This window comes from Salmo trutta, chromosome 19, assembly GCF_901001165.1.
Source record: "Salmo trutta chromosome 19, fSalTru1.1, whole genome shotgun sequence".
Lineage (NCBI taxonomy): Eukaryota > Metazoa > Chordata > Actinopteri > Salmoniformes > Salmonidae > Salmo > Salmo trutta.
The window spans coordinates 13,163,854-13,176,899 of record NC_042975.1 but is presented as its reverse complement, the minus strand read 5'-3'; the positions used below and the strand labels follow the sequence as shown (position 1 = coordinate 13,176,899).

The following is a 13,046-nucleotide window of genomic DNA, read 5'->3' as shown; positions in this document are numbered from 1 at the left end:
AAGAAACACAAAAGAACTGTCAATCTCCCTCGGCTCCATGTAAGATCTCACCTCGTGGAGTTGCAATGATCATGAGAACGGTGAGGAATCAGCCCAGAACTACACGGGAGGATCTTGTCAATGATCTCAAGGCAGCTGGGACCATAGTCACCAAGAAAACAACTGGTAACACACTATGCCGTGAAGGACTGAAATCCTGCAGCGCCCGCAAGGTCCCCCTGCTCAAGAAAGCACATATACATGCTCGTCTGTAGTTTGCCAATGAACATCAATCATTCAGAGGACAACTGGGTGAAAGTGTTGCGGTCAAATGAGACCAAAATGGAGCTCTTTGGCATCAACTCAACTCGCCATGTTTGGAGGAGGAGAAATGCTGCCTATGACCCCAAGAACACCATCCCCACCGTCAAACATGGAGGTGAAAACATTATGCTTTGGGGGTGTTTTTCTGCTAAGGGGACAGGACAACTTCACCGCATCAAAGGGACGATGGACGGGGCCATGTACCGTCAAATCTTGGGTGAGAACCTCCTTCCCTCAGCCAGGGCATTGAAAATGGGTCGTGGATGGGTATTCCAGCATGACAATGACCCAAAACACACAGCCAAGGCAACAAAGGAGTGGCTCAAGAAGAAGCACATTAAGGTACTGGAGTGGCCTAGCCAGTCTCCAGACCTTAATCTCATAGAAAATCTGTGGAGGGGAGCTGAAGGTTCAAGTTGCCAAACGTCAGCCTCAAAACCTTAATGACTTGGAGAAGATCTGCAAAGAGGAGTGGGACAAAATCCCTCCTGAGATGTGTGCAAACCTGGTGGTCAACTACAAGAAACGTCTGACCTCTGTGATTGCCAACAAGGGTTTTGCCACCAAGTACTAAGTCATGTTTTGCAGAGGGGTCAAATACTTATTTCCCTCATTAAAATGCAAATCAATTTATAACATTTTTGACATGCGTTTTTCTGGATTTTTGTTGTTGTTATTCTGTCTCTCACTGTTCAAATAAACCTACCATTAAAATTATAGACTGATAATTTGTTTGTCAGTGGGCAAAAGTACAAAATCAGCAGGGGATCAAATACATTTTTCCCCTCACTGTATCACCTGTGCTTCCTGGTTAAACGGGTAAAAGATTGTACAGGAAAGTAGTAGATATAAAAAAATATATATTTTAGAATTGATGTCTTGATTATTATTTATACTCAACAGAAAAATTATTTGGCTTTCTTGTCCTAACTGGGTTAAAATAATGTTGATGCAGAGGAGGGGGGGAAAACACTGAAAAAGAAGAGAATTGGCAACAGCAGCAGCATGCCTCTCTGGCCTGGAGTGGGCCAACAGAGCTTCACCTCTTACTAGCAGAGGAGACCATGGACTCGGCTGTCCCCTTGTGGCAGTATGTCTGTATGCCCAGTGGCAGTAGCCGAGGTCTCGGATCCATCTTTTGAATAGTATGCAATCTGGGATGCACACCTTGTCCAGGAGACTCGACCGGCCCTCTCAGAGCATCAGCAGGGCGTCAGTGAACAGGGTCAAGCCAACATGTTGGGCCAGGGTGAAGCACAGTATCCGGCTGCTCCAGTCCACAGTCACCTGCCAACTCTGGCTTTGGTTCCATCTATTATAGCAGTATTTGGGCCACGTAGGGAGAGTGAGTGCTTGCCACCGCTGCCAGCAGGGGGAGGTCACTGGACTCAATACTGAAATAATAAGAGCCATGCTTAGAATATTGTACATAGGTGAGCAACAGAACAACAAGCCAAGGGTTTATTCTCCTAATTCAGTTACTGTGATTGTTAATGAGATGTAAATAACACAGTGCAGTATTTTAAAGGCCCAGTGCAGTCAAAAACATGATTTCCCTGTGTTTTGTTTGTACACTGAGTGTACAAAACATTAAGGACACCTTCCTAATATTGAGTTTTGCTTGAGGTTGGAGTAACACTGTTAACTTGTGAAAATGATGATAATGTCCTTTTAGTGTAAGAGCTGTTTGAAAAAAAGAGCCGGAAATTTCAGCATGTTTTGGCCTGCCTGGTGACATCACCATGTGGTAAATAACTTAATAGACCAATAAGAAAGAGTTCCAAACCTCTCTGCTAATAACAACTACGCCCTGGCAGTCCTCGCAAAATTCTTGAGAAATTGCTCTTGCTAAGAAGCTATTTTTGACCATTTTAATTGAAAACTATCACAGTAAGGTACTTAATTGTTACCCAGAAATGATTTGATATTGAGATAAAAACAGCTGCATTGGGCCTTTAAGAACAGAAAGACAACATGGATCACAATACTGATATCTGACAAAAAGCGGGACCCTATTCCCATAGGGTTCTGGTCAAAAGTAGTGGACTATATAGGGAATAGGTGTCTTTTTGGATGCAGAGCCAATGTATAAAAACAGTTTAGGTGCTCACCCCAGGACCATCCCCAGCTCCTTGACGTGCACTCTAGTCTGTCCCTTCAGGTACTCTGCCAGCATTTTACTCTTGAAGTAGATCTCCTGGAGTCTGTCCTCAAGATGCATTATGCACTGAGGAAAGGGATGTCAAACTCAATTACAACTTTATTACTGATTAGCCTTGTGTTACTGATTAGTCTTGTGTTAACGTGTTACTGATTAGTCTTGTGTTAACGTGTTACTGATTAGCCTTGTGTTAACATGTACGTGTTACTGATTAGCCTTGCGTTAACGTGTTACTGATTAGCCTTGTGTTAATGTGTGACTGATTAGCCTTGTGTTAACGTGTGACTGATTAGCCTCGTGTTACTGATTAGCCTCGTGTTAACGTCTTACTGATTAGCCTTGCGTTAACGTGTTACTGATTAGCCTTGCGTTAACGTGTTACTGATTAGCCTTGTGTTAATGTGTGACTGATTAGCCTTGTGTTAACGTGTGACTGATTAGCCTCGTGTTACTGATTAGCCTCGTGTTAACGTCTTACTGATTAGCCTTGTGTTAACGTGTTACTGATTAGCCTCGTGTTAACGTGTTACTGATTAGCCTCGTGTTAACGTGTTACTGATTAGCCTCGTGTTAACGTGTTACTGATTAGCCTCGTGTTAACGTGTTACTGATTAGCCTCGTGTTACTGATTAGCCTTGTGTTAACGTGTGACTGATTAGCCTCGTGTTAACGTGTGACTGATTAGCCTCGTGTTACTGATTAGCCTCGTGTTGCTGATTAGCCTCGTGTTGCTGATTAGCCTCGTGTTACTGATTAGCCTCGTGTTACTGATTAGCCTCGTGTTACTGATTAGCCTCGTGTTACTGATTAGCCTCGTGTTACTGATTAGCCTCGTGTTACTGATTAGCCTCGTGTTACTGATTAGCCTCGTGTTAACGTGTTACTGAGTAGGGATTGTTTTTACAGTGCTAATAACTGCATAGTTATTTGGTATTTGTATGAACTTACAAAGTTGGGGGAGAGATTCATCTTGTAAAGCAGGTGGGTGGACTGGAGCAGGCTGGACACGAGGCTGGACACCAGGACCTCCTTCCCCAGTTTGTTGTTGTCCGTGGCTCGTCTCTGGCTGCTGGCTACCTGCACCGTCCACTTATCAGTGTCTGCGATAATGCAGACCGCCTCTGCAATGGGCTCATCCAACACTGGATGCTGCGAAAAGAAGAAGAGAAAACTTTGTGCTCCGACAGATGCAGACCAGATACAGCGGTGCACTCCTGTTGACGCCTTATGAGCCTCAAGCAAGCATAAAGACTTGTAATCCAGTTTCAACACAAACTTCAGTGCTTCAGGTATAAAGCAGTCTCTTACCTGTACAGCGTGGGCTAATTCTGACACGAGGCCCTGCCTTAGTTTGTCATCGTTGGGCATCCCCTGCAGAACAAAGTCCGGCACATAGGTTGTGCAGTACCCTCCGAACAGTGACCTCCCAAAGTTGGCAATGCTCGGTTTGGAGAAATGTTCCACCAACTTTGACCTGTTGATTGAAAACATGGCATAGATAGACATCAGAACATATTGTAACCCAGAAATGCAACTCACATAGAAGTTGATATGTGTCTTGAAAACCTAATATGAATGCCAACACGTTTATAAAGTTGACATCACTAGCAGTGTGTATCTCACCCAGGGAAGGGGACCTCCACCTCTTCCTGCCACTCATCTGGCTCCTGATCATCTCTGTAGTAGGTGTCGCTATCACTCTGCCTGTGGATGTCCTGCCCTGCGTCTTCGCTCTCGCTGTCCCCAAGCGCACTGTCCGAACTCTCGTTCCGGGGGATCTCACAGTCATTAAGCGTGGCCCCCTTCTTTTGTTGGGCCCCTTTGGGGACGGTTACTGAAATCAGGATGCACATGTTCTGCTCAGCAGAACAACTTCTACAGGAGCGTGCCGCCGATGTGTGTGTAGAGCCACACCTACACCTGGCCTGGACGTCAGCCTCCCCCCCACACCTGGCCTGGACGTCAGCCCCCCCCCCACACCTGGTTTGGACGTCAGCCTCCCCCCCACACCTGGCCTGGACGTCAGCCCCCCCCCCACACCTGGCCTGGACGTCAGCCTCCCCCCCACACCTGGCCTGGACGTCAGCCTCCCCCCAACACCTGGTCTGGACGTCAGCCTCCCCCCAACACCTGGTCTTAATGTCAGCCTCCCCCGTACACCGGGTCTGGACATCAGCCTCATCCCCACCAACACCTCCCAGTCCCACACCCACCTGCCCTGTTCCCTTCTGTCCCTGATCCCCCTGTCCCTTACAGCAACTGCTACTCTGGACTCCCGAAGGGTCCAGAAGCTCTTTCTGGGTTTTGTCCGTGCCGTTAGACAAGTCCAGGCATTTCGCCACATCGTCTATAGTCCTGGTCTCTACAGGGTTGTCATCACTGAAGTACTCGTCGAACAGCTCCGAGCACTCCTCCTCGCTGACAGGGTTCCACTGGGGCATCTTGCTGAAGACACGCATCAGAGTCTTCTTTCCGCCAGCGTTGGTCTTGGTTTGGTCGGGTGATGTGCTGGTAGTAGACATCACCCTCTGATCGCCGCCGTCACCACACCCACTCTGCTGCTGTTGTTGTAGCGGTTGCTGTAGTTGCGGTTGCTGTAGTTGCGGTTGCTGTAGTTGCGGTTGCTGTAGTTGCTGTTGTTGTAGTAGCGATTGCTGCGGTTGTGATTGTTGCGGTTGCTGTTGTTGTAGTAGCGGTTGCTGTTGTTGTAGTAGCGGTTGCTGTTGTTGTAGTAGCGGTTGCTGTTGTTGCTGCGGTTGCTGCTGTTGCTGCTGCTGTAGTAGCGGTTGCTGTAGTAGCGGTTGCTGTTGTTGTTGCTGTTGTTGTAGTAGCGGTTGTTGCTGTTGTTGTAGTAGCGGTTGCTGTTGTTGCTGCTGTTGTTGCGGTTGTTGCTGCTGTTGTTGCTGTTGCGGTAGTAGCGGTTGCTGTTGCGGTAGTAGCGGTTGCTGTTGCGGTAGTAGCGGTTGCTGTTGTTGTAGTAGCGGTTGCTGTTGTTGCGGTTTCTGTTGTTGCTGTTGCGGTTGTTGTTGTTGCGGTTGTTGTTGTTGCGGTTTCTGTTGTTGTTGCGGTTTCTGTTGTTGTTGCGGTTTCTGTTGTTGTTGCGGTTTCTGTTGTTGTTGCGGTTGTTGTTGTTGCGGTTGCTGTTGTTGCGGTTGCTGTTGTTGCGGTTGCTGCGGTTGCTGTTGCTGCGGTTGCTGTTGCTGCGGTTGCTGTTGCTGCGGTTGCCGTTGTTGTTGTTGCTGCGGTTGCTGTTGTTGTTGTTGCTGCGGTTGCTGTTGTTGTTGTTGCTGCGGTTGCTGTTGTTGTTGTTGCTGCGGTTGCTGTTGTTGTTGTTGCTGCGGTTGCTGTTGTTGTTGCTGCGGTTGCTGTTGTTGTTGCTGCGGTTGCTGTTGTTGTTGCTGCGGTTGCTGCCTCTGTTTCTCTTTGATGCATTTCTTGTGCTTTTTAATGTCCTCCTCCAGCTTCCTCCTCCTGCTCTCTGTGTCTGATCCTGGAGACTGGGGGTCGCCGATGAGAAACAGCACTTTGGTGGCAGGCTCCTCCTGGTGTTTTGACAAAAAGGGTCCGGGTACAGGTACAGGTACGGTCTTATCAGGGGGCTTCTTCTCCAGTGGTATCCCAGAAGAGCGGAACACCTTGATGGGCAGACTCCCCATCCCCTCCTTCTCGCTGGCCTTGACCTCTAACTCGGTCTCAGGCTTCGTCTCCAGCAGCACACAGACCTGCTCCCTAGGGGAGGCGGAGCCCACACGCACCACTGTCTCCCTAGGGGAGGCGGAGCCCACACGCACCACTGTTTCCAGCTTGGCCTCCAGACAGGCGGTTGGTGACTCCTTGAGCGGCGTGGGCTCACTAACATCCTCCATGTGGATGATGGGCACAGCGTTAGTGTTGTGGCTGGACTGGGCCTGGGCCTGCAGGACACTGCTCTTGGAGCCCTGGCTGTTGTTACTACTGTCCCCCTCCTTAGGGCCAGCCTCAGTGTAGGTGCTGCACTGCACGCTGTTGTTGCTGTGTGAGGGGTAGCTGCTGTCCTCTTGGGGCTTGGGACCCTGGCTGAGGTAGTCTCCGCTGGGCTTGTGCACGGTGACCAGCACATAGTCTGACTCTTCCACCTCCCCACGCTGCAGCGAAGTGGTGATGAGAGAGCCTGGGATGACGATGGCCTCGTCCTCAGTGCTGTCCAGCATGTGGGTCTCCAGCAGCTCAGAGCAGCGGATGAAGTAGGTGAGCACATAGAGGAGTCGCTGGACTAGCTCCCGTCTCCGCCCCACCACTACCGTCCTGGACAGACGCACCGGGGAGCCGATGGCCCCGTACAAGTCACCTAGTCACAAAACAAACACCACAGTTAACAACACATTTCTTATTTTCACTTGTTGCATTAGTAAAGCCACATTTAGAATATGAAAATGTGGTCAAATGTGTATAACTTATTTTTTCCCTTTAACATTTGGGAGAGTGAAGGAAATCTCCATCAGCATCACTGCTCAGTGCTGCATTTCTCCTGTTCAGCCACTATGTGGAGTTGTACACCAAAGTTCCAAACTGTGCCTGTACTAAAATGAAGCACACCATCTAGTATTTTTTATATATATATATATATATAATTTTTTTTTTTTTTTTTTTACCTTTATTTAACTAGGTAAGTCAGTTAAGAACAAATTCTTATTTACAATGACGGCCTACCAGGGAACAGTGGGTTAACTGCCTTGTTCAGGGAAAGAACAACAGATTTTTACCATGTCCGCTCGGGGACTCGATCCAGCAACCTTCTCGGTTACTGGCCCAACGCTCTAACCACTAGGCTACCTGCCGCCCCATTTACAGCTAGTTATTGCTAATTATAGGAGCATCTTTTAATAGTCAATGATACAGAGATATTATTTACCATGAACTGATGAGTGATGGAGAGATATTATATCACTTGGAGTGATAATGAGTTTTATACCACCTGACAGCTTGAAAAAGCTAAAATAACAAACATGCAACCATGTTGGAATGTAATTTAAGGATTTTGAGCACTGGCCAGCCGGGCTAGTAGGCCGCGATAGCTTGGGTAAAAAAATCCCCCCCAAAAATCGGTGCCTTGGGCTATTTGAAAAGACCCAATTTCACAGTCCTGTGGAGCTAGTTTGGCACATTTTCTACTAGCCTGGTCTGAAAAGTACTAGCCTCTGGCTAGCTTAATCCCCATCCCACATGTACGTGGAAGCACTATCACATAAGACTGAAGAGGTTTTCAACCAGAGTCCTGGCCTGAAGTCTGTTCTTACCGAGCTGGGCCCACAGTGGGTTGTAGGGGTGGCTCTTGGCCAGCCTATCCACGCTCTGAGAAGAGTGTTTCTCCAGGAAGATCTTGATAGGCGGCTGTCCATTGGGCATGACAGTGGGCACCCAGGCCAGGTGGTTGGTGAGGATGGCTGTGAGAAGGGCAGGGAGGAACCTGGGAGAAGAGGAAGAGAGAGCGGTTGGGTTAGGCACAGACTGTCTGTATCCCAAATGGCACCCTATTCCCTATGGAGTGCACTACTTTTGACCGGGGGGAGAAGAAGAAAAAAATGTGGGTGCCATTTGGGATACAGAACTAATAATGTCTTTCACTCTCTGTTTGACACATTTTTCTTCATCTCCACCACCGCAGCCTCGTGTTCTGCTACTTCCCTCTTCTCTATCTCGTGATCATTCAGAGATACGACACAGTGGTCACTGGTCAGTCTAAATCACGAGGCAGACCGTCATAGACTACTGCATACTAATGCAGTGAGTGGAACATCGGAGAAGTTCTATGGATGTCTTGCTACCAATTGATACATTGACAAATGATTCAGCTTGGTTTTGTAACATCGACATAACAAGCTAAAGATTGGCAGGGATTTCTGACTTTGCAGCTCATTCACTATTGAATGCGGTAGCAAAAACAATTAAGTATTGCGCACACACACAGAAACACACAGACAGACAGGCATACAGAGACAGTCAGGGGCACTCAACTGGTTCTTTGAGGCCTGATCCATGAGTAGGGCGAGCTCCCTCATGAAATGTCCACAGAGCTGGTTCTTCTCGGGGGCTCCAGACATCATGGTGAGCCAAACGGGCTCGGCCACGCGGGGCATGGTGTAAAGGTTGACGATGGTCGTCCTGGAGAGAGGGAGGGAGAAACACAAGCCATCATTGTCTCGGGGTGAACAAGCGGGCCACAGTTCTCAGTCCAGGCCCTGCTTACAAGGGAGACCCTCTCTCTGAGGCAATTCAGTGTCTGGAAATTCCACAGCAGGCAGCCGTCCAGAGCTTTACACAGAGCTGAGGGAATCTCTGAGGATGGAGGAATGTGTGGAATTATAGGGCGGAATTATAGTTTTAGAGCCCAGATGTTTACTGATGACTGAGGAAAACAAGTAGTGTAACTATCGAACAAGAGCTATAGGTTATAGACAGGATACGACAGGTAGTAAGGAGATTGATGATTTGTACAAGGTCTTTCCCAGACAACAATTCCCAGAAAAGAAAGATGAACACCAATAACCCCACTTGGACCCAGGGCTCAAGTTGCCTGACCGACAGGCTGAAAAGGCGCCTCCTGTTAAAACTGTAGCGTTGGTAACATAACATTTTGGGCTACACGGTTTTTAACAGACTTTTAACTGAATTTTGACACACTGCAGGGTAATATGCTGAAATGGCTTAACTAGAATCCTGTTATAATTCAACGAACACCTAACTACAGAAGTGTTTGGTAAAGTTCATCCCAGCAACACTTCTCAGTATCTAGTATGGAGTAGCCTATTAAAAGCCCCCGGTGTGGCATGGGTTGTGACAGCTCTTTCCCTGACGTGGGGAAGCCAGCTCAGGGTCTATCCTTACAGCCCGTCTGAGCAGCTGAACTTTAAGGTAGCGACGGACGTGAAGGTATGTCTAGTCCAGTGGACATTTATAAAACCGACCGCATCTAAGTTTAGACTTCATTCATTCCCTCTGACCTCTATACCGATTGTGCAGGCAAAGCATATCAAGTCAGTCAAGAAACGAAGAGACTCTTGAGCAGGTGCGCGTTCAGTTCCATTCAACGTTTGACTGTTTGTACTAAACGACATGTTTCCCCAAAACGGTGCGCACCATTCTTCAACAGGTAGGTTTGCTCCCGTTTGGTGGGTGTGGCCTGATCAATATGGGTGTGACCATTTAGAAAATGGCTAAACTCCAGCAGCACACACACCATACAATCTCCCTCTGGAACACCATCATTCTTCAACTGGTCGTTCAGTACATTACCGTTTCCGTTAAATGAACCGCTCTGTGGTACCGAATGCAACCGTTTTCTTCATATCCCGACCCTGACAGATATCCAATCAGCATAATGTGTGTTTCTATGTAAGTAACACACTGCAGTGCCTCCCGTGGCTATGGGTGTTGGTTAGGCCAGACAGACTGTGGCTATGGGCGTTGGTTAGGCCAGGCAGACTGTGGCTATGGGTGTTGGTTAGGCCAGACAGACTGTGGCTATGGGTGTTGGTTAGGCCAGACAGACTGTGGCTATGGGTGTTGGTTAGGCAAGACAGACTGTGGCTATGGGTGTTGGTTAGGCCAGACAGACTGTGGCTATGGGTGTTGGTTAGGCCAGACAGACTGTGGCTATGGGTGTTGGTTAGGCCAGACAGACTGTGGCTATGGGTGTTGGTTAGGCCAGACAGACTGTGGCTATGGGTGTTGGTTAGGCCAGACAGACTGTGGCTATGGGTGTTGGTTAGGCCAGACAGACTGTGGCTATGGGTGTTGGTTAGGCCAGACAGACTGTGGCTATGGGTGTTGGTTAGGCCAGACAGACTGTGGCTATGGGTGTTGGTTAGGCCAGACAGGCTGTGGCTATGGGTGTTGGTTAGGCCAGACTGCGTCATGTAGAGAGTAGAGTATTACTTTATTAATACCAACTTGGGAAATTGTTTTATCACAGCATGCATCATTAATGACTTACAATGACCAACACATGATAAAAAAAATTAAACATTAAACACATGCACCATAGTATCCTTAAAATAATAGTCGGATTCAACTGCTGTTTTCTATCCTACTCTGAGGGAAAAACAAGTCAACAACATCAAAAGGCATATCTTGTGTTTTGCACCATCATGTCCCATGACCTAAGAGGCCTAAAAGTCAAAAACAAATATACATCAGTGGATGTATATTTAGACGCTGAAGGTGAGATATTTGTTTTTTCCTCAGTGAAATTGGCCTTCCTGCTGATGGCACTGACATATAATTGACTATTCTGGTAGCCTGGACACTGTCTGAGGAAGATCGTGTTTCCTCAGCTGGTGCTCGGTTTGCTGTGGCACTGCACCAGCAGGCATATGACTGCAGAAATGGGAAGCCTTCAGCTAGGAGAAAGAGTCTAAGCATGTGGCCAGTGGTGCAGAGACACAAGCCGCCCCACACGTCTCTCCTTTCCCTCCCTTTTCATCACTGGCTCTGCAGCAGTGGGGTTCCCAGCATGCACTGGGAGCAGCATGGGTGTAGCTGGCGCTTCATCACCGGGTGCGAGTGTGGACAGGACCGGCAGGGACTGCGTGCTCCCTCTCTGCTTACAGTGCAGATTATTAATGTGCTTATTTTGGCTGGGTCTGAGAAAACACCCTGTGTGGACGCTACCCAGTTAGGAAGGTCAGATGATATCTACGTCACTGACTATTGTTAGGTTCTAATTCTCAGTGTCCGTTGAGTTTTTTTACTCTATGAAAGCTTAACCAAGTTTCTTCTTCCCAGAGGCCAATACAGCTACATTCAAACAAAAACATGTTTTCACACATGGTAGTTTACATGCCCCACTATGGGTGGTGTCTCCTCATCGCTACACATTGCATCATTATTTCTAGGCAGGGAGTTGAGTGGTCTGGGCCTTAACTTCTTTTGGATAGGGGGCAGTATTTTCACGTCCGGATAAAAAAAACGTACCCGATTTAATCTGGTTACTACTCCTGTCCACAAACTAGAATATGCATATAATTAGTAGATTTGGATAGAAAACACTCTAAAGTTTCTAAAACTGTTTGCATGGTGTCTGTGAGTATATCAGAACTCATATGGCAGGCCAAAACCTGAGAAGATTCCATACAGGAAGTGCCCTATCTGACAATTTGTTGTCCTTCTGTTGCATCTCTATCGACATTACAGCATCTGTGCTGTAACATGACACTTTCTAAGGCTTCCATTGGCTCTCTAAAGCCGCCAGAAAGTGAAATGTGGTGTCTGCTGTCTCTGGGCAAAGTACAACAGCAGAGTTTGTAAGTGGTCAGCCTGGGGACAGTGAGACTGAGATGCGCGTTCACGAGACTTCTCAATTTTTTTTCTTTCAGCCTTTGAATGAATACAACATTGCCCGGTTATTTTAAAATCAATTAAAAATGGATTTTAAACAGCGTTTGACATGCTTCTAAGAACGATAATGGAATATTTTGACATTTTTTGTCACGATAGTGACCTGAACGCACAAACAAAACGGAGGTATTTGGATATAACTATGGATTATTTGGAACCAAAACAACATTTGTTGTTGAAGTAGAAGTCCTGGGAGTGCATTCTGACAAAGAACAGCAAAGGTAATCCAATTTTTCTAATAGTAATTCTGAGCTTAGTGAGCACCAAACTTGGTGGGTGTCAAATTAGCTAGCCTGTGATGGCCGAGCTATGTACTCAGAATATTGCAAAATGTGCTTTCGCCGAAAAGCTATTTTAAAATCTGACATAGCGTTTGCATAAAGGAGTTCTGTATCTATAATTCTTAAAATAATTATGTATTTTGTCAACGTTTATCATGAGTAATTTAGTAAATTCACCGGAAGTTTTCAGTGGGTAGGCTAGTTCTGAACATCACATGCTAATGTAAAAAGCTGTTTTTTGATATAAATATGAACTTGATTGAACAAACATGCATGTATTGTATAACATAATGTCCTAGGAGTGTCATCTGATGAAGATCATCAAAGGTTAGTGCTGCATTTAGCTGTGGTTTTGGTTTTTGTGACATATGTGCTTGCTTTGAAAATGGCTGTGTGATTATTTTTGGCAGGGTACTCTCCTGACATAATCTAATGTTTTGCTTTCGCTGTAAAGCCTTTTTGAAATCGGACAATGTGGTTAGATTAACGAGAGTCTTGTCTTTAAAATGATGTAAAATATTCATATGTTTGAGAAACTGAAGTTATAGCATTTCTGAGGTATTTGTATTTCGCGCCACGCGATTCCACTGGCTGTTGAATAGAGTGGGACGCTATCATCCCACTGGCCCAGAGAGGTTAAACGTTTCCTCCCCTTATCAGTACTGCTACATGGGATCCTTTTCCCTGCACTCAACCCCTCCCAAGCTTACTTATGGTACCCCTCATGTCTCTATTATACCTGATGATTAATAATATACCTGACGATTAATAATATACCTAACGATTAATAATATACCTGACGATTAATAATATACCTGACGATTAATAATATACCTGATGATTAATAATATACCTGACGATTAATAATATACGCAAACGTCCCACCTTGCCCAGGGAGGTTAATCGTCAGGTATACTATTAATCGT

General features: G+C 46.6%; 1 protein-coding gene across 1 annotated transcript in view; it reads right to left on the bottom strand.

Moving 5' to 3' along the window:
* Positions 1 to 1,032: 1,032 nt before the first annotated feature.
* fnip1 (folliculin interacting protein 1) overlaps positions 1,033 to 13,046 on the bottom strand; it is a 53,167-nt gene continuing 41,153 nt past the window's right edge. The window contains exons 14-21 of the mRNA XM_029701859.1: positions 8,459 to 8,605; positions 7,741 to 7,910; positions 5,782 to 6,791; positions 4,088 to 5,280; positions 3,773 to 3,938; positions 3,413 to 3,613; positions 2,415 to 2,530; positions 1,033 to 1,697 (exon numbers count right to left, since the gene is read on the bottom strand). Of these exons, the coding sequence (XP_029557719.1) occupies positions 1,619 to 1,697; positions 2,415 to 2,530; positions 3,413 to 3,613; positions 3,773 to 3,938; positions 4,088 to 5,280; positions 5,782 to 6,791; positions 7,741 to 7,910; positions 8,459 to 8,605 (3,082 nt within the window). The 3' untranslated portion in view covers positions 1,033 to 1,618. The remainder of the gene's footprint in view (positions 1,698 to 2,414; positions 2,531 to 3,412; positions 3,614 to 3,772; positions 3,939 to 4,087; positions 5,281 to 5,781; positions 6,792 to 7,740; positions 7,911 to 8,458; positions 8,606 to 13,046) is intronic.